Source organism: Solea senegalensis, linkage group LG10 (assembly GCF_019176455.1).
Source record: "Solea senegalensis isolate Sse05_10M linkage group LG10, IFAPA_SoseM_1, whole genome shotgun sequence".
Classification (NCBI taxonomy): Eukaryota; Metazoa; Chordata; class Actinopteri; order Pleuronectiformes; family Soleidae; genus Solea; species Solea senegalensis.
The window spans coordinates 14,508,715-14,528,753 of NC_058030.1; the positions used below are offsets into that span (position 1 = coordinate 14,508,715).

The 20,039-nt window shown below is 38.4% G+C and overlaps 2 protein-coding genes across 2 annotated transcripts; both read right to left on the reverse strand.

The window, feature by feature from the left end:
• Window positions 1-271: 271 nt before the first annotated feature.
• On the reverse strand, window positions 272-8,712 carry hbp1 (HMG-box transcription factor 1). Its single transcript, XM_044036740.1, has 11 exons — window positions 8,671-8,712; window positions 5,613-5,754; window positions 5,343-5,523; window positions 4,792-4,912; window positions 4,539-4,653; window positions 4,044-4,162; window positions 3,507-3,663; window positions 3,195-3,339; window positions 2,228-2,515; window positions 1,286-1,427; window positions 272-1,200 (listed from the first exon to the last, which is right to left on the reverse strand). The coding sequence occupies exons 2-11, from the start codon at window positions 5,683-5,685 to the stop codon at window positions 1,183-1,185; spliced, it is 1,359 nt and encodes a 452-aa protein (XP_043892675.1). The 5' UTR covers window positions 5,686-5,754; window positions 8,671-8,712; the 3' UTR covers window positions 272-1,182.
• A 440-nt stretch (window positions 8,713-9,152) lies between these two features.
• Window positions 9,153-19,462, reverse strand: LOC122775926 (cAMP-dependent protein kinase type II-beta regulatory subunit). The gene is made up of 11 exons (XM_044036166.1): window positions 18,947-19,462; window positions 17,913-17,948; window positions 16,023-16,075; window positions 15,822-15,905; window positions 15,531-15,637; window positions 15,245-15,398; window positions 12,477-12,578; window positions 12,311-12,385; window positions 12,152-12,220; window positions 11,920-12,055; window positions 9,153-10,557 (listed from the first exon to the last, which is right to left on the reverse strand). Exons 1-11 carry the CDS (start codon window positions 19,218-19,220, stop codon window positions 10,424-10,426), a joined length of 1,224 nt encoding a protein of 407 aa, XP_043892101.1. The 5' UTR covers window positions 19,221-19,462; the 3' UTR covers window positions 9,153-10,423.
• Between the last annotated feature and the right edge of the window lie 577 nt (window positions 19,463-20,039).

Genomic DNA, 20,039 nt, shown 5'->3' on the forward strand with positions numbered 1-20,039 from the left:
CTCCTACAGTGTAATTGCTAATTGGGAGGTGTTGTTAGTATCTATGTATGATGCTTTTGATGTGATCAGGAGAGAGATTAAAGCATGAAGGTTCAGGGAGAAACTGTTGCCTGGTTCTGAGCGTCAGTTAACACACACACACACTAAACTATCTAGGAGGAAGCTGAACATACTGAAACATGTAATCACACAAAAAACTAAGCATCGCCTCAGGTTGTGATAACACTATGCGGTTTGTGGGAGGGGGGAAAAAAGTAAACAAACACTTGAATAAGATGCAAGTTTTAAAAATTATTTATAATATGATACAAGGATATTTTGTGCAAGAGGTTGTTTGGGCTGTGATACCTGTACATTATGAACAAAGGAATTAAAACTCATTTGCAACCTGAAAGCAGATCACGGCGACCGTGCCGGGACCGTGTCAAACGGCAAACTACAAAGATACTGTTTTGTACAAAAGGTTTCGCCATCAGTATACAATGGTTGTATATGATTAGATTACATATTTATATAAAGTGCAAAAGAAATAAGCACTCGCAGTGAAGGCCTGAAGTGCTTTTTGACCGAGTGTAAACCCACCCACCACGTGCTGAATGCATTCTCATCACACGGCCTGGTGGTGGAGCTAAAGACTTGCCAGGGTAGTATCACAAACTGTTAGCCATAGCTCAGCTGCAGAATATATACTGTATTACAAAATGTATGAAAGGGTTACCAATCTTACAAATAGAATCAATATGAAGAGTTGTGGAAAAGTTACCTAACATTCCCCCGTTGACAATTATAAATAGAGACTTGTTTGTTTGCAACTCCTCCTACACTGAAGCATAGCACCACATGCTGTCATTGTTTTCAACCTTGAGTATGAAATAACCTGAAATAAATGCGAGCGAGGTCATTCTTAATTCAGGGGAGTAAGACATCGTTGACATTAAAAATATAAGAAAATATATGCACTAGTTAGTGACTAGATTATACGTTTTGTTTATAGTTCATAACTCTGGTTTGTCTCTATAATGTTTCAAGGTTAAAAAAAGTGGAGAAAAAAAAAAGGAAGTGAATTGAGCATCACAGTTGAGTATCAAGACTACAGGAGAGCGCATCAAGCAGTCCATCAGACTCTGTCCGGCACCTCCTCTACATGCCAAAACACCAGCAGCCTGGGTTTCTGGAGGATAATTAAGTCTGCTGGGAACCCTGTTGAAAGACATGAAGTAAATGTAACTGCACAACATGCATTAATAGTCAATTCATATCATAGGTGTGTGACTTCAGTCCTTACTGAGTTGGTTCTCTTGCGTTTCCAGCAGTCTGGATTGAGTCTTTTTTGTTCCTCAGCCAAAGCTTTGGCCTCCATGGTGTATATCCTCCTCTCCTCGCTCTTCATCTTCTTCCACTTGTCACCCAGGATGACACTAATGGCTCTGAAGTGAAACGTTTGAGACAGTTAATGAAGAATTTCGGTGTTTGCCTCAACAGAATCTGTCTCTCAGCGTCTTATCCTTTACAATCTTCTGTTTTCTTTATGTCAAAGCAACATGAGCAAAATGGACACACTTTATCTTCCAAAATGAGATATTAAGGAAAATGCAGCTTCACTAATGTTGGAACTGGAAATCCAACACTGAGCTGACATAAAAACACCTCATCCAGATGTGAGACAGGACTTGTGTCTCACTGTGCCAGTGTGTCTACATTCATTTAAGTTTATTGGCAATATTTCGGCGACGAATCGATCGCTAAAATGGAACCAGATAACATTAAATGAGACAATCTGTCTCACAATGGGCTGTCCGCAGGAAAATATAACATCACAAATCAAAGCAGCACTCCACAAAGATTGAGCCGTCTTCTTTTGTTCTCTGAGCGATCTGTATTATAATGCGTTTATTTCCCAATGGGAACATCTATAGGCTGTGGCCACCTTACTGTAAAAGTCATATTACATTCTCGCTCTACAGTTTTTAGTTCTGTTCTCATTCGCTCCAGTAAAAGGCAGATGTTGGACAATTGCAGCTTTGTTACAATCTGCAGCTGTCTGCTCTCTATTGGGTCCCCTATGATTAAAGAAGCATGTACTGCACCATCATAGCAATTACTACAGCATTACATAGCCAGACAACAAACTAACAATCCTGTCATTGCTTGTCCACACATGGTAATGTGACTATAGCATAAGTATGGGGTTTATTTCTGCTTGACATAAAAATGCTTCCATATTTACCTGTTATCCTTCCCAGGATACATCTGTGTGTACTCCACTCTGTATTTCTTGGCAAAGAGCATGAAGGCATTCATTGGCCGCTTGCATTTTGTTGGCGTGGAACCACTGGTTGTCCCTGAGGTGTGGCTTCTATTTGATTTGCTACTTGAGGATTGTGGGGAGCTGGAGCGCTCGAGTTTGTCACAGTCTGGACTGACAGCACCACCGCTGGACAGGGAGGTTCTGCGCTGACGAGCCATGCTGCTGAGAACATACACTGCTGATGAATCTAGTGGTGTGAAGTCGTAACTGCAGGACAGGAAAGGAAAAACAGAGAGGCAGATATTATTAGTCTTTCGTGTTATCTGCACTTACACTTTCTGTAGTTGCTGTTTGTTCTCCAAACTATCTTAAAAATGACGCTTAAAATTTCTGCTGCACTGCACCATAACATCTTCAATCACTACCACTTTTACCACTATACACAACGTTGAGTGTTGATACCGTCTTTTAACACCTTCACAAACTAAGTCAATGTTGTGGTGGTATATTTACCATCCAACCAAAAATTATGCTCCAACAAATACAAACATGGTTAGTATTTTGCTGCTATAAAAGGGAGAAATAAACACTTACGATGCTGTTGTAAATACATTTTTTTGCCTTCGCCTTTTTCTTAAATCTCAAATACACACAGCACGAATACAGATACCAAATATTGTACTTGCTGATCCTTACTTCAATAGTCTCAACTAAATGAAAATAACTGTTGAATATGCTGAAAATATTGAAAAAAACACAGTCGTACTGTATATCTTTTTAAAACATCTATTGTCTTGTATGTTGTAATTATTTGTTTTACAAGCCAAAAGTCACGTCAATTCAAGTGTATACAATGTAAATTCATACTGGATACATTCAGACAAGGATCAACAGAAGTAAACAAGTATAGTGTCAAAGAAAGGGCACATTATCAAGAACAGCGTACCTTCTGAAAGTGTCAAAGACGACTGAGTCATCACAGTTAATGGCATCAGGATGGTTTGGTGGCAGACACACATCACCAAGCTGCATTTCATAGCAAGGGATCCCATGGTGCACCACAGTAAGGCTTGGATAAAAGGAAGACCATCCTAAAAAGGACAGATGTTAAATTAAATACTACTTGTTTCATCTTTTGCCAATTCACAGACATATCTGATGTTTTTTTTTCTCAGAATACAGACAGATTAACCTTCATGAAGTACATTCACGGTGTATTTCTTAATACTGTTGAACAGGATATAAAACTTTCCTTTACCTTTATTTTTAACAAAAAATGGGTGATCTAGTCGGCATTCAGCTGTTACAAGACGGCCTTCAGGTGAGCCAGGGTCAAAGGTCAGTTTAAGAACTGCCTGGCCAAAAGATACAGTCTCTTCATGGCTGACCAACTTCAGCCCCTGTGAACCATATCTCTGAAAATGAAGCAAAAGGCCAATATGAAGTTTTTACTCACCCACATGTTGAGATAAATGAACCCAAAACTGGTGTGGAATTATTAGAAAAACTGAAAAAAGTTTCCTGTTATAAACAATGACTTCACCACTGAAAATGAGCAAGAACCTGTCTCAAGACTCATTCATGCATCGATGAGATTTACTTTATGTATTCCTGCCACCTTGTGGCCCTTGTAAGCCATTGAAATAGATAGTGTACAGACAACCACTAATGTCGTCAACAATGCAGCAATACTGAACATCAACAGACTCAACACGACTGAATGGTTTTCCAGAACATAACAAATTCTCGTGAAATTGTTTTGAAAACATAGTGAAGTCATAACTCATTGCCTAACCTTGAGAGATGAGGCAGATGGCATCATGGTTTCATCATCTGAGTCATCATCTGAATCCCGGAGTTCATCTGCTTCCTGCCACTCAACATTAGGACCACGATGGAAGCGCAGGCGAGTTCCTGAATATCAACACAAGAACGCAGCATGATGAAAAGACATGTGTCAATACAAGAGGCTGAAACCAAATGGGTGCAATGCTGTTATTTGGACACTAGAGGTCAATATTTATATACATGTGTCTTAAAGTTCATTATTACAGGAGGATTATTTCGAAACATAAAACAAAACATTTGTTTTAATACATTTTCCCATGCAGGTTACAGATGGAGCAGTTAAAGGCACAATCAGTACTTTTCTGACAGTCTACTGAAAAACATACAAAATAATGATAATATCTGTTTTCAAACATTATGGAAAACATACATGAATGAAAACTAACAGTAAATATGCAATAGTGAAAGCATGTGATGTGTTCATGCGTGTGTATGCATGCACCTTTCAGAAAGCAATGCCAGGCCGTGGAGGGCCACGAGTGAGACCAGGCCATGTCTTCATCATCAGAAAAAGATGAGGACATTGAGAAAACTCCTGACTCCGATTCACTGCTGGCCTGTGGTACATGAAAAAAGACATCATAAAGTGACTTTGGTGAAATACAGAAAGTCAGTTTGCATATTGAATTTACTTGGAAATAACCATTGATTCTACAGACATAGATGCCTTTTTAAAAGCTGAAGTGAAAGGTTACCCTGACACGCCTGCGCTCCCTGAGGTGGCCTCTGGACGGGTTGGGTGCGCTGCTGGCTAATGGGGGACGGGCGTAGGAATGTAAACTATTACTGTTGCCAAAGATGTGGACTGGAGATGATCTGGAGAAAATTAAAATTGTATAAAATATATATAGTTAGTTATTGTGTCACACACCCTTCATGTACTCACATTACACAAAAACGATGTTGCTGGAGTTATTGATCAGTAGACATGAGCATCATTTCTTACATTATACGGAAAACAAAGAAGTTATTTATGATTTGTTAGCAGCTGAATGTTATTTGTTAGGATCTTTAGCCAAGTTAACTGTGAAGTGTGTGTAATATCTTGAGCAACTCAAAAATATTGGAGGATCCAGAAGAAAATTTTAGTCATGTGGTTAATCCTGTCCCCCTCCCCCAGTTGTACTAGTTTGTACTTGCTATTAAGTGCTCTATACGTGTTTCTTTGCATTAATATATGCAAACATTAGCACTTAATGTTTTTCATACTGCCATTTTCACATCATTGCAGCATATTTGTACAAACCTCTTAAGTGAAGTGTCCTTCAGCAAAGGGCTCTGAAGACTGGTGGCAATGTTGGCCAGTTCAGTGAGCCAGTTGGTGCTGGGGGAGCAACTGAGCTCCTGGTGAGACACTTCGGCACCAACCTGAAATATCCCCGGAGACCTCTGGTCTTCTTCCACCTCCTGCAGCTCTGGCATATCGTCTAAAGAAAATAAAAGTAATATTTTAAGAAACAATGTTCAGGCTGCTTAAGTGCAGAATGTATGACTTCTTGCTAATGCAGCCTTTTACCATAATCCATGTGGCACCCGGGTGAGGAAGGCAGGTCTTCGTGACACTTGAGTGGATCAAAGGATTCGTCCATTCCAGCAAGGTTCTCGTATTTTCTTTTCCTGTCCTACAGGTCAGTACACTCTGCTTCCAACACCATATTCTGAAAAACAGAAACATATTCAGACTGCAGCACATTTCTTTTGACAAGGCTGATTTAATTAGAACTCTCCACAACTAATATGAGTTTAGCTATTATTGTTGTTTAGTTATTCGTAGTTGCATAGTAGAGGTGGATAGTAACAAATTACATTTACTCATCCACCCATCTTCTACCGCTTTATCCTCCACAAGAGGGTCATGGGGGCGCTGTGCCCATCTCAGCTGACTTGGGTGAAAGGCAGGGTAGACCCTGGACAGGTCACCAGTCCATCACAGGGCCACACAGAGACAAACAACTATCCACTCTCATACCTAAAAATATCCATAAAATATCAGAAAACCTTAAAAAATGTTGATCGGTGTCAAACCTGGAAATGATGATGTTCTCAAATGTCTTGTTTTGTCCACAAACCAAAATGATTAACTTTTAATGATTTCTTTGTTATCCAGAGCAAAGAAATTAAGAAAATATTCATATTTAAGAGGCAGAAACAATCAGAAATCTTGTTTTAATCATGAAAAAAAACTTCAAACCGATTATTGATTATCAAAATAGTTGTCAATTAATTTAGTAATCAATTAATAATCAATTATTTGTTTCAGCTCTAATTGTTTCGTGAAACAAGTTAATGTGTGGAATTCCACTACATTTGTTTTTGCTGACCATTGTTTTACCTGATATGGAATTATGTGCCCCTACGTATATGAGTGTGTTTCCCACATTTCCTCTTCACGTTTCTTATGTGAGGGCACATGACTTTTTCATTGCTTATGTTTTTGCTGCCACTCTTTTATGTATATATATTATTATGTCTTCTTGTAATATGTAAACTTATCTTTATCAAATGTTTAGATGCTCCATATGAGTCTACCTGGTGTTTATATGTGTTGTTGTTGTTGGTTTTTTTGTAAAAAATGACACGGTGGCTGCCATTAACAGAGTTTGTGGTCCGGCCCAGGCTTCTTTTACTCAACACAAGTTACAGAAAAATCGAAAAATCCCTTACACTTGGTCTTCTTTGGATCATTTAGGGAAAGTCACAACACTGTTTTGATTTATAGGTTTGCATGATGACAGCTGATGGTGTTTGTCGGCGAAGAAAAGAATGCTGGTCTACAGAATCCACAATTCATGCCACCTTGCATGGTTGTATTGTTTGAAAATGTTTACCATAACATATTATACCTCCATACATGTTTTCAATGCTGTGTTTTGTTAATATGCTTCAATTTGCAATGGTGTTCCTTTAATAAAAAAACAACATGTCTGATATTCATATTAGATCTGAAACAATTCCTTGATTAAATCGATTATAAATTGATTACTAAATTAATTGTCAACTAGTTTGATAATTGATTCATCGGTTTGAAGCTTTTTTCATTATTAAACAAGATTTGATTTTTTTAGCTTCTTAAATGTGGTTATTTTCTTAATTTCTTTGCTCCATATAACAAAGAAACCATTAAAACGGAATCATTTTGGTTTGTGGACAAAAAAGACATTTGAGAACATCATCATTTCCAGGTTTGGAACCAAATAACGTTTTTTTAACATTTTCTGTCATTTTATGGACCAAACGATTATTCGATTAATCGAGAAAATAACCGACAGATTAATCGTTTATGAAAAAAAAATTCATATACTTGTCTCCTTTTTTTAAACATGACATGAGCATAACCTATAATCCCCTTCCTGCTGTTAAATAAGAAACTTTATTGAAAGTAATTTTCACCCTGAGTAGTTCTTACTTTTTGCAGATGTTTAATCCAGTAATTCAATTTGTACTTAAGTACATTTTTCTGATTGTAGCATTGAGTTTTAATAATGCTGTTAAACAGTATCTGTGAAATAATGACATACTAACAGCAAAATATGTGTGACAACAACAAATCAATATACACTACAGCATCAAATCGTTAAATTAAATGTCATGAATTTGTTGAATAAAATGAAGAGTAGGCAGTCAGGACTCCTTTGTCTCTGTATTCACCCGCAGTGAACCTGAGAATGGTCACGTGCTCCACTGCTGCGTGGAGGCCTTGTTTATAAACTTAAAAGGATGTGGCGCATGCGCAACAGCGGATCTCATTCATTCACAGCTGCGTATTTTCAGTGATTAATAACATACAACGAACGTGTGAGGTGACATGTAGACACTAGAAAACACAGGAAACGCGAAGAAAAAGGCCACAGCGGAGTAGTGCATGTCGTGATTATGTGATATGTATGACTTATGTATGATTTTTTTTTTTTTAAACCGTGAACTTTTAAAAGTCTTTTTTAAAAAAAGAAGAATTGATGCTCATTTGCGTTCTGACATGGATCGACGTCTGTTGCGCGGTGAGACAAACCATCGCTTCTGCTTCGTAAACGCGGATGTACTGGTAACAATCCATTTATATAACGTGCCTTAAATATAAGTATGTCCAAAAGGACAGTTCGAAGCGTGTGCTTGTTGTTTTTTGCACTCCCGAAAAGCAGCAGCAGTGTCCTCGTCTCAAACTCACAGGCCGTCGGGTCTAACACTGTAAACAAAAGAATGTCAACAAGTTGGGGCATGACGCAACCTCTGTGCCCCGTTCAAAATGAATGACACGAAACCACCAGACGCCTTACAACGATGTTTACTACTAAACACGAAGCCAATTCCACCGAGCGAGTTTCGTTTTTTCGGTCCATTCTTCTGCACCAAGACGGGCTTATCACCAGAACAACAACCGTCATAGCGAGAGGAAAAAAATCCTTACGGTCGAGCACAAACTGCTAGAACACATTCAATAAACCCGTGACAGCTCTGTTAAAACATCGCGACAGTATCGCAAAGACATGGATGCCACGACTTTCGTGTTAAAATGTAGTTAGAACGATGTATTTAAGGTTTAAAATTAAAGAAAAAGTAGCCAACTTTCTACTTACCAGACCTGTCGCCATCAAAAAACTCTCTGGCATTCACTGGTGGGGTGGAAATGAATGTTTTCAGAGGAGGATTTCTATTGGTGGACGAGAACGTCAGTCACAAAAGTCTCGCCATCTTATTGGTCGGTGGTGTGGAAAAAAACAGGGAAGGCGGAGCCATGTTTGTTTATCATCGTATCATTGGATGAAAGTACACGCCTGTTACTACCCAGTAACAGCTGATTGGCAATAACAGGAACAATACATGGTGTATTATTTATCTGCAATGTTGCAACTGCAGCAGAAAAAGTATTTGCACACGTTTCATTCTAGATTATATGTTTTCTTTTCTCGCGTCATTACATGCGCTTGAACTGCTCACTACAAGATCTAGTTGGTAAACAAGTGGCTGACTGTAATGGGTGAAACAAAGAATGAATGGTGAAACATTTGTGAATGAAAAAGGAATACTAATACTCACAATCACACTGTGACACGCTGAGTATATAAAAATGTTTAATTTATTGTCATGAAAAGTGAAACACACAGTACTTCCAGTACATCCAGTATAATGGATATGCCCTCAGAAATGACCAGTAGCCTACTACCTGCACAAAGGGGAGAAATAAATTCAGAATATTTAAATGTTAAACCAGCTTCAAACAGCTAACGCTGCAATAAACTACAGACTAAATACAGAAAATGTCAGTTATTCATTTTAAAGGAGGGAGGAAAAGAGGGGGTACTTCAGATTCCTGTTTGGAGGAGCATCAGAACATGTGTTTCAAAAGAGTATATAAGTTGTTGGCAGAGGTAGACGGCAAAAACCAATGTTGTTGTTGTAATAACAATAATAATAATATAATACATGTTTCATTGACACAAAAACGGACTTAAATTGACACTGAGACACGGGGAAAGATAATTGTCTCAGGACATTGCCTATAGTGGCTATTCTAGAGTGGTGACTTATTAAATTAAAGGTGGGGCTATACATTAAAAAATTATCAGCTAATTCTCTGAAGTTTGTTGATTTTTTGAAAGCTTTTTTAATTGTTTGGGGTTTATGCAAAAAAAAAAGCGTGGGTTAGGCCAATAAAATTCTATGTATATGAAAATGCATCGAAGGGGATGAATGTTATGAAAAGCAAAATGTATCATGTAAAAATGTTACAATAGTGCCAAGTCTACATTCTGCTGTGATCAAAATGTGAACTCTTCACAGAATTCAAATCCACTTCCGTTACACATTTTTGACCCTCCCTGGTGTTGAGCGCTCCTGTACCACAACACAACATGCTGCCAGTGTTACAGAATGTGTATTTTTGCTCACAAAGATCCAGTAAGAAATTTGCTTTGGCATCTGGTTTTAACAAATAATACGTCATAATTCACAAATAATATTATAGTGTAGGTGTAACTATAACACTGTGGAGATAAGAAGAGAGCTAAAGAAAGTGTTCAGTGTACAAACAAACAATGCATCACTGACGAGTGAAATGTACACATTTAGATTTAAGGTGAGAGTTGTGAGACATCTAATTTAAACAAGCGTTCAGCACGGCAGCTTTGGCTTTATTTAGTTTTAACACGTTGTGGCAAATTCCGTCTCACATGGGAACCTAACATAATGTGTTTTGTTGACCTAATACACAAATGTATCCGTGGATTCTCACACTTCTTTTAAGAAAAGCCATTCAAGTGATCATGGGGAAAAAAACATCCACACAAGCCTCTTTTTTCATCCACTGATTCATGGGTAATTGGAGTTGTCTTAAACACATTGTTGCTCAATCTCAGGGCTACTTCCAAACAGAGTGACCAGCTGCTCCTCATAGTTAGCAATGTTTCTCTTCATGATGTCCATGCACGGGCCCAGCAATCTCTCAAAGGCTTGAACATCCATAACTAAATATACAACAAAAAAACAACAAATAACACAGAACAGAACAGTTAGGAACAGTTGAGGGAAAGAAATGTAAAATATCAAGTGGTCTACTGGAAGATTTAAAGGTGTTATATGTAAATTATGCATTATATAAAGACATTCAATGAAGATATGAAGATAAACTTGTTAAATTGAAATACTGGCTTCTCTGATGACAATGGTGGAGCCTGAATATCACAAATAGTTGTTTTGATTTGATGTTCTGGTCTGTTTTTCAGCTCAAAGCACTTCAACACACAGGATGGCAGCAGAGCAACCAGAGAGCAGCTAGATGCTAAGTGATGGAAATACCGAATAATACTGAACTGTATACTCAATACTGTACTAAAAAGCTTCCATGCCCCTCCAAAAAGTCTCAAAGAGTGTCAAATTACTATATAGACGACTGAAAGAGGAGAGAAAGTTGACAACAGACATGCTAGTGTCAATGATTTCCTCTCTCACAGGCACATATATCTACAATACAGTTCCAGCACGGCTCAACTCTGCACAGTTTGTTATTAGTCATCAGGCGTTTAACATTACTATAGTATATCCTCAATATGAATGGGGTCATCATAGTACGGCTGCATGGAACTGCCATGATGTTGTTTTATAAGCTTTTGGGAGTACTGAATCATTAGAATCAGTTAATTAAAAAGATTAGTTGAACTGAAATACGGTGGAACGGGTTGTGATTCGGCAAATATTGTGAAATATTGAGAATTTAGAAATGTTCTTGTTATATGTTGGAGATTAACCCACGTTTTCTGGATTTTTAAAGTTTTAACTGATCTATAGTTTGGCACTCTTTAGTTTGACCCGACGTCACACTCATCCAGTGACCATGCTCTCTGACCAACCAGTGGCCGACAGTCTGTCGACGTCACATTTTAGTATCAGCTCAGCTCACTTGATACCTCGCCCGAGCAGCTACTAAAAACAGCACCAGGGACCAGGTGCTATCACTGATGGAAATGCAAAAAAAAAACAAAAAACAGTAGAACCGAGAAAAGTAGAAAAGTACCAATAGACTTTGTCGATGGGTATTTAAAGTATATAATGTCTGTTATTGCCACTGCTGTTCTCAAGCAGACACACTTTCACTTTCAATCTGCAGCTGTTGCTGACACATAAAAATGAATGCAGACAGTGGGACAGCTATGTACTGTATGTGTATGAACACACTGTAATGCCAAGTATACAGTAAGTGCAACTTTTACATGTCTCTAAAAATTTGCCAACCCCACTGCAGTAACCATTTTAAATGCTAAAAGTTGCTGTTGTACATATTTTTACATACATCACCTATTATTATAAATGTACATGTACAAAAAATTTACCCAAGCATTTTACGCTCCCCACAGCATAAGCTGATGCAGCTCTGGGCTTGTTTGTGACAAGTGCCAACTCTCCAAAATACTGGCCCCTTGAGCACGTTGCAATTTCCACCTCCTCTTCCTCCTGGTCTTTTTTTGTCTGGTATGACAAAAGAATGCACACCATATTAAATCAGAATACGCCACCAAAGCTGTTTTTACACACAAACATTAAAGGGAGACTGGGCAAACCTACTCTGCTTCTTTTCATGGTGATTCTAACTTGGCCAGACTCAACAATGTAGAAGCAATCTGCTAAATCACCCTGTAAGACAAATCATAAATGCAAAAGAAAATTAGCGGCAACAAAAAAAACCCGATATATAAAGTATTTAAATGCAAAGAGACTCATCACCTGAGCAATAATCTGCTGTGAATCGTTGTACACCTTGGTCGATAGCACGTCCACAACCTTCATTCTCTCCGAGAGCTGTGGATGAAAAGACATTTTGTTTGAAAACAGCTTCGGTAAAACCACATGACAGTTTCTTTCCACTGAAGGACAAAGCCATTCTTCTAACCTCTAATGATGTGAGCAATGGTAGCGTCTCGATAAACGCCTCATACAGCTTCCTCTTCTTGGCATTGTTCTTCACTATGATCCTCCTGAATGTCAGACGATCCTGAAACGGGAATTTAAAGGAAAACACAGCATACAATATTTATGCGTTACACAATGTATTTATATATGTAAAAAATGAAATGTTTAAATTAAAGCCCTCAATATTTTTGAAGACACAACTTGGACTCAAGGTCATACTGTACTAGAGTATGCAATGCAATGGGAAAACAATCCCCAAAGTCATTGTTTTTCACTATGATGACTGGCTGGTGATAACGTACACAATCACTGATATGAAACAACATTCAAGACAACACAACACAAACAAGCATTAATATTCTTCAGATTAAATATAACATTTATGTTTAACACACACAGGAGTCATTAACCCGATCACAGTCGATCCATGTCCTCTTTTTATTTACTTAAAACGCGTGTCTTCAATGTAACTTTTTTAAATAATCACATGTCATATACAAGAGACTGTTTATAATATACACTTTCCTGTAGGTATATACATTTCTATATTTTTATGTTTATATTATTATACATTATTTAGTGGTAGATGTAGTTTTGTTTTTCTCTTTTCTATATAATGTGTATGTAGTGTTGTCATTGTTCTGTGTTTTGTATGTAAGGACCTCCCTACATGTACATGAGATGGTTAGTCTTTTCATTATTATTATTATTATTGTTGTTATTTAACCTTTAGCCAGGAAGGGCAGATAAAAAAACAAGTTCTTATTTGTAACTGCGGCCTGAGAAAAGGCAGGGCCTTTTGTGGGAGAGGGGGAAAAGGGGCTATAGAACTAAACAAAATTAGATTTAAACAAACAAGACCAAGTAAACGTATTAACAAGACATTTACAAAGACACAGCTAAAGTGTCGAGCAGCCAAAGAAGACAGGACGGGTGAGTAGTCTGAGTGAAAGCAGCATTTTTCTTTAAAAAGGTCCATGATAAAAGCTTTAAAAGCCACCGCTGGGATCTGAGATGAGAGCATCCAGCCTTAAGAGTTATTTGTATGCCATTCCACTCTCTGGCTTTTGCAGTAGGGGTCACTGTTAAACAGATTTTAAATAAAAACACTAACACCACCTGAAGTATTTACCTCCAATGAAGAAATGTTCTTGTCTTTTTCCCCCTTTTTTGATCTTTGTTTGTTTGTTGTAATTTATTTTGCTGTCAACTTTACTTCTGGATTGCATTTTTCAACTTTTGTATTGATTTCTTACAGCTCTGTCTGTGTTGGTTTAAATGTCTCTGTACAGCACTTCAAGTCTAGACTCATAAAAAAAAAACCTGGCTTTGCCTAAAGCTCAGAACCCTTAGCAGTTCTATCTTTCTTCAACTTAAGTGGTTAGTTAAACAGATGTGGACACTTATTAACAGATTCAAATGACCAATAAAAAAGTCAATGATAAAAGCTTTAAATGCCGCCTTTAAGATGAGAGCATCCAGCCTTAAGAGTTATTTGTAAGCCATTCCACTCTCTGGCTGAAAGGGGTGTATCCTCATAATAATAGAAATGTACAAGAATTTTGTAGTAGGGGTCACTGTTAACCAGATTTTAAATAAAAACACTATAACACCACCTGAGGCATTTACCTCCAATGACGAGGTCATGTTTTTGTCAGTGAACAGTGTGACTGAAAATTAAAGAATTGATTGGCATTGAATGTCTTTTTACTCCTTTTTACATCTTTTGACACTTTTAATCTTCATAAGGGTTTAAGTGTATTTTGCCGCCATCTTTTCAACATTCTTCTGGATTGCATTTTTCAACTTTTGTATTGATTTCTTTCAACTCTGTTCGCGTTGTTTTAAATGTTTCTGTATAGCACCTCGAGTCTAGACTCGTAAAAAAAACGACCTGGCTTTGCCTAGAGCTCAGAAGCTCCTCAGCATTTCTATCTTTTGTCCACTTAAAGGAATACTTCACCTATTTGCATTTAGCTTTGTATTACTGGAATAGGGGTAGTATTTTTGAAAAATTGTGCTTCCCAACCTCAGTTTCCCCTGAGTTGAGAAAAATCTTCATTCTTTTCTTTGTTACGTGCACACCAGTGACACTTGGTCCTGTTAGTGTAACTGTTAGCAAAGATGGCAGACACTGTTTACATTCTGAGAATGAGGTCCCGCCCCCCTACGAGAGGGTCTAAAAAGTGCGGAAATTAGCGTTGCAGTTTCAAGCCTGGACCAAGGCTCGGATCAAGTGACCAAGTGCCACTGGTGGGCATGTAACAAAAAAAAACAATGAAGATATTACATGGAAACTGAGGTTAGGAAGCACAATTTTTCAAAAATACTACCCCTATTATAGTAATACAAAGCTTGGTGAAGTATTCCTTTAAGTGTGTTGTTGCTTGTTAACAGATTCAAATGATCAGTTAAAAAAAAGCTGCAACTAGTCTACACAGACATGACAAAGCAGGTACCTCGAAGAAATAGATTAAGTCGCATCTAAATATTAAAAAAAGAAAGAAAAAAGCCATTTTGGCCACAGTTCTTAAAATAATTCTAATTCTAATCATACTTGTGGTATGATTCATTATCTCTCAATAGTTGAATTCAGTGTGTTGTCTTCATTGTGTTATGCCAATAAGATGATGTGTTAACAAAACTGCCAGATTCTACCTGAATGTTTACACCACGTCCTGACAGCTGTCATCGAGCGAGACATGAAGCTAACTGTGCTCTTGCATGAGGATTTAACGGTGAACTCACTAGGCACCAAAGGGCTCCAGGTGAGACGGCGATTATGGTGGCCGCCCTGGGGGTGTTGTACATCAACGCTAGTTCTCCAAAGCTGCCTCTGTTGTCATAGCAGCCCACCAGCTTTTCTGTACCGTCAACCTTCACATAAATATTGAACATCCCACTGGAGAAAAAAAGGGAAATGTAAACACATCATTATCTAGAGGGCTCTTATTTTATAGTCCACGAGAAACAATAGTCTCACAGAACGTCTTGTAAGTTCATTTTCAAAATGACCTTTTTTAACAACATGTACCTTTGAATTACATAAAAATTGTCGCCGTCATCATCTTGATCAATAACGTGTTCCCCTTCTGTGCACAGCTTCTCAAACATGGCATCTAGCACCTGAGATACCTGTTCCTGTATGGTGGGTTTACAATTTCAGCATTGTCAGTATTTGAATTTCACACTCATGCAGTCATTATATCAAACAACTGCTGTACAAGTGCACAGCTAATTGAAAATCATGCAGAGTGCACAGGGCTGTGACAGGCCATCCTCTCCAAACAACAACAACAGAGGGCTAAAAGAAAAATTCACTCACTGGGTCCAAATTCTTGAACAGGAGAATGTCCCGACACGCTTCCTGTAGTCTCTGTCTCTGCTCATCGGTTTTTGGGTGAGTCACCTGCAAAATAAAACACACACCCAATACAATGAGGGAACTCGCACGGACTATTGTGCTCTTTTCCATTCCGCATTTTCACTGGAAAACCAAAAAATGATGGTATGAAACACGGCCTACCCTTGGCTCTTTATCTTCCTCATCATCATCAGGATTGAACGCCTCAGCACAAACTGCATAGTTGAACAAATAAATGAATGAAAGAAAGAACAGTGCGGTTACAACCACACAGCAGATTCAACCATGTCTGTCTCTCACACATTACAACCCTTCTGTTGTTATGATGTTATGGCTGTGTTTTATCAGATACTGTCACACAGTGTATTTCGTTTTGCTTCAGCTCCTAATTTGAACAATTTATCGACTTGTTGCTGCAGAAGACTGTTACTGTTCAAGTTATTTTACAGTCATAGCTTCATGTTGTTTATCTAAGTTCACTGTGGTTGTAATGGTTAAGATAATATGGGACCCACTGTAACAAAAGCAAAGACAGTAAAGATAAAGGTAATAAACAATAACCGTGCATTTGCACATACAGTATGTGAAAGTACAATATAGAAAAATGTTAACAATAACACTATAGAAAGGTAAAATAGAATGTACATTATAGACATCAAGTTATTCACTGTTAAAGCAAGGTTTTGTTGGCACCATAAGTGAAACTGTTGCCACTGTTCCTGAGATCCAGAATGGAGTCAATTTTTTGGAATAACTTCAGCGATTAAATTAAATTAAATTAAATTACGTGGAATAATAATGACATTTAGATTTCTTGTTGCTTTTTGTTGCAGGAGTAACATGTCAGACCATTAATTGTTCCTGCATGGGTGCCAAAAAAGTTAACAAATTATCCATGCTGCTAATATTATCTGTGACACTTCTTGCTGAGAGCTTCACTCGTGTGTCCTGCAGTGTTATCACATTAACCCTTGTCAATGAGAGTGATAACTCGGGCTGAACATTTACCAATATTTATGTCAAAATTGCAATTTGTAATAACACAACTTGTTAAGGGTAAGTCTTCTGCAGCATATCTGACCCAGTATCTGCCAGTATCTGGTTTGACCACCGTTTGCCTCACACAGCCCAGCACATCTCCTTCACACAGAGTTGATCGGGTTATTGATTGTGGCCTGTGAAATATTGGTCCACTCCTCCTCACTGGCTATGCAAAGTTGCTGGACATTGGCAGAGAGTGGACTGCAGTCAGGTCAAGACTCCAGTAAAGCAGAGAAACACTCAGCTGAGCTGCTCTGCTACATTCTGACCACTCTGCGTGCATGCAAACCAGCAGCATGATCATTCATTCATTCATTCATTCATTCATTCATTCATTCACCTGATGTGGGGTAACCTGGGCTGGCGTGGTTACAAATGGGGAGGAGAAATCTTACATCTTTTCATTAAATTCATAGAAAATGGGAGCGTCTCGTAGCGGGAGACCCTTGTGTTGCATGTCACACACCACCTCATCTCAACATCTCAATTAAACGTCCCTTAAGCTCATTTTATTCTGCTGCCTGTTCTGAGGAACGTCAATTCCCATATTTACCAGTGAAAGGCTTGCTTCACTTGCTTTTATGCATGTTTGTGATGCTACAATCTTACTACCATGAGCAGGTGTGTATTAGTGCTTTTCTACATCTCCCGCCCAAGTCATATAGTGATATTATTAACCAGGCTTGAGGTAGATTGCCAAACATTGACAGGTGACAGGGATCACCAGCAGCAGGTGCTATAGGCACACAGCAAACTAAAATATTAGGTCTGGCTTCTTATTTTAGATTTGATTAAGACTATTTACTATCCAGCCAGGTTCTGGAAATGAGTAAATCCTTTTTTTTTTTTACAGATTATTTACTTATTAGACCATGTGGATAAAAATGTCACAGTCATGTGCTGAATACGTTTTTTCGGGTACATTTCCAGTGCTGACACTGTCCAGGGTTTCCCTCTTGACAGAGCAGACGTTTAACAGGAAGCTGAAACAGGAAGCAGCTCACAACTCACCTGACGCTCGCCTGATGAATCTGTTTATTACCGGGGCTGCAAAAGAATTTACAGCAACATTAGGCAGGTTATATTTCACCATGAAGTAAATCTGTCTTAGAGCAACTCAATTATTACTGGAAAGGATTATGTTAAAGCTCTATATCTGCAGTGGCACATGTGCAGCAGCGTGTGCTGTGGAGCCACTTTCACATGAGTAAAACCTGAAGAAAGACAGCTGCTTTGAAGGTGGTTGGGGCTCTTTGAATCACATTTAAATGAGGGAGAAAAAAAACTCCACACCTCCAACACAATAGCCTGGTATGAAATAAACATTAGAGAGGTCTCATCTGAGGATGCTCAATATAATAAAATGCAGGCACTGTGTGAGAGGTTGCAGGATCGACACAACCACAATGTTTATTTTAAAGGCTGAATAAAGTGCTTCTCTAACACCGTGTAGCCTCTTGTATGGTGGAGTAGACTCTCCACTAATTGGGATGCTGTATCAGAGCTCTAGGTTGCTATGCTACTTGCTGCACCTTATGGCAGTCCAGCAATATTTATTAAGCTGGCTGTGGCCATGAAACGCTGGGAGCACAGTTAATCTTTCTCTGAAGAGGCACATTTACTAATTCTGAACATGGCATCAGAGGTTTAGGGCTGATGTCTCAATCTGCTTTGTCATATTTTTGATCAATAACGAGGGTTAGGCCCATTAGGCCTGCACGCGCCTGCTGCACGAGAAAATACACTGAAATAACCTACAGGTGCAATGCAAAACGCACACTTGTCATTCGATTGTGCAGCTGTTTGTTACGCCGTCCTTCTGACGGAAACGTGTGTGCAAAGATGAAGAGGAAAAGCACCATTCAGCCTCTGTATGACCATATATGGCAAATGACCGAGCCGATCCGTGGATGGACGGATGGCTGCAAGGTGGCGCGCGCTGGAGCATCATTGTGTGCACACACAGATACATGCTTCACAATTCACATTACCTTATAAGCTCGGTGTCTTCCGCACATAATATCATTATTATTATACTCGTCTACCTGTGAATTCCTCGTCATCGTCGTCGTCGTCCTCCTCCTCCTCTCCGTTTTCAGAGTCGATCTGCATGGCTTCGTCAATGAAATTGACCGCTTTCCCAGGTCTTGGGGCCGAATTTTGGTCATTGCCAAATGAGGCCTCTTTGGTCTCACGGTCCTTCAGCTGGGTGAAGTACTGTAGCGCAAACTCGAGCAAATCCCTGGGCTGATTCCTCAAAACTTCCACGGTAAAGCTCTGTAACAGCTCCGTCAGTCCTTCAGGAATTTCTATACTCATTCCTGTGATCAGTCTATTAATGTGGACTACACCGGTTTACTGCGGATTTCAAATACCCCCCCAAAAGCACGCGGACAGCCTGTGGTTTAAAACAAAAAAGCTGGATATATCAGACGGGTGTTGTCAGTCCACGCAGTCAGTGAGCCATCTGCTGCGAATCGTCTCTTTTCCTTGAATGAAAATGGCTCTGGGTTTTTGGTCTGAGCATCTTCTGCTGCTTCTGGCTACAGGAAACCCACGCATGTGACCCAGGTATCCATGGCAACCACCTATCCAGGGATTGCGTATATGAAACTGCAGTCAGTCGCAAAATACAAATTAGAGAAACCGTCGGGAAGATCAATCAGATATGGATTTTTTTTTTACTGAGAGGGAAATATTGACACATATTGATGTATAGACCATCATAGAAGTTTCATTTTTATAATTTTATTAATCTACTGTCATTATATCGTCTCACAAGACTACACATCAATTCAGAATATTATAATAATGTACAAAATATGCACTTAAATATGTTTGTGTGTGTATACATATCTATGTACATATATATATACATACACGATGTATGTGCATATGTATGTATACATGTATGTATATACAGTACAGTATATATATAAATATATAAAAATACATATACTGTATGTATGCAGTGTATATATAAACACACATGTATGTATAGATAAATACGTGTGTATGCACATGTGTATATATATTTATATATATACATGTGTAAATGTGTATTGCACATATTATGTATACATATGCACACATGTATTTACATGTATGCATATATGTATATATGTACAGTATGTATAT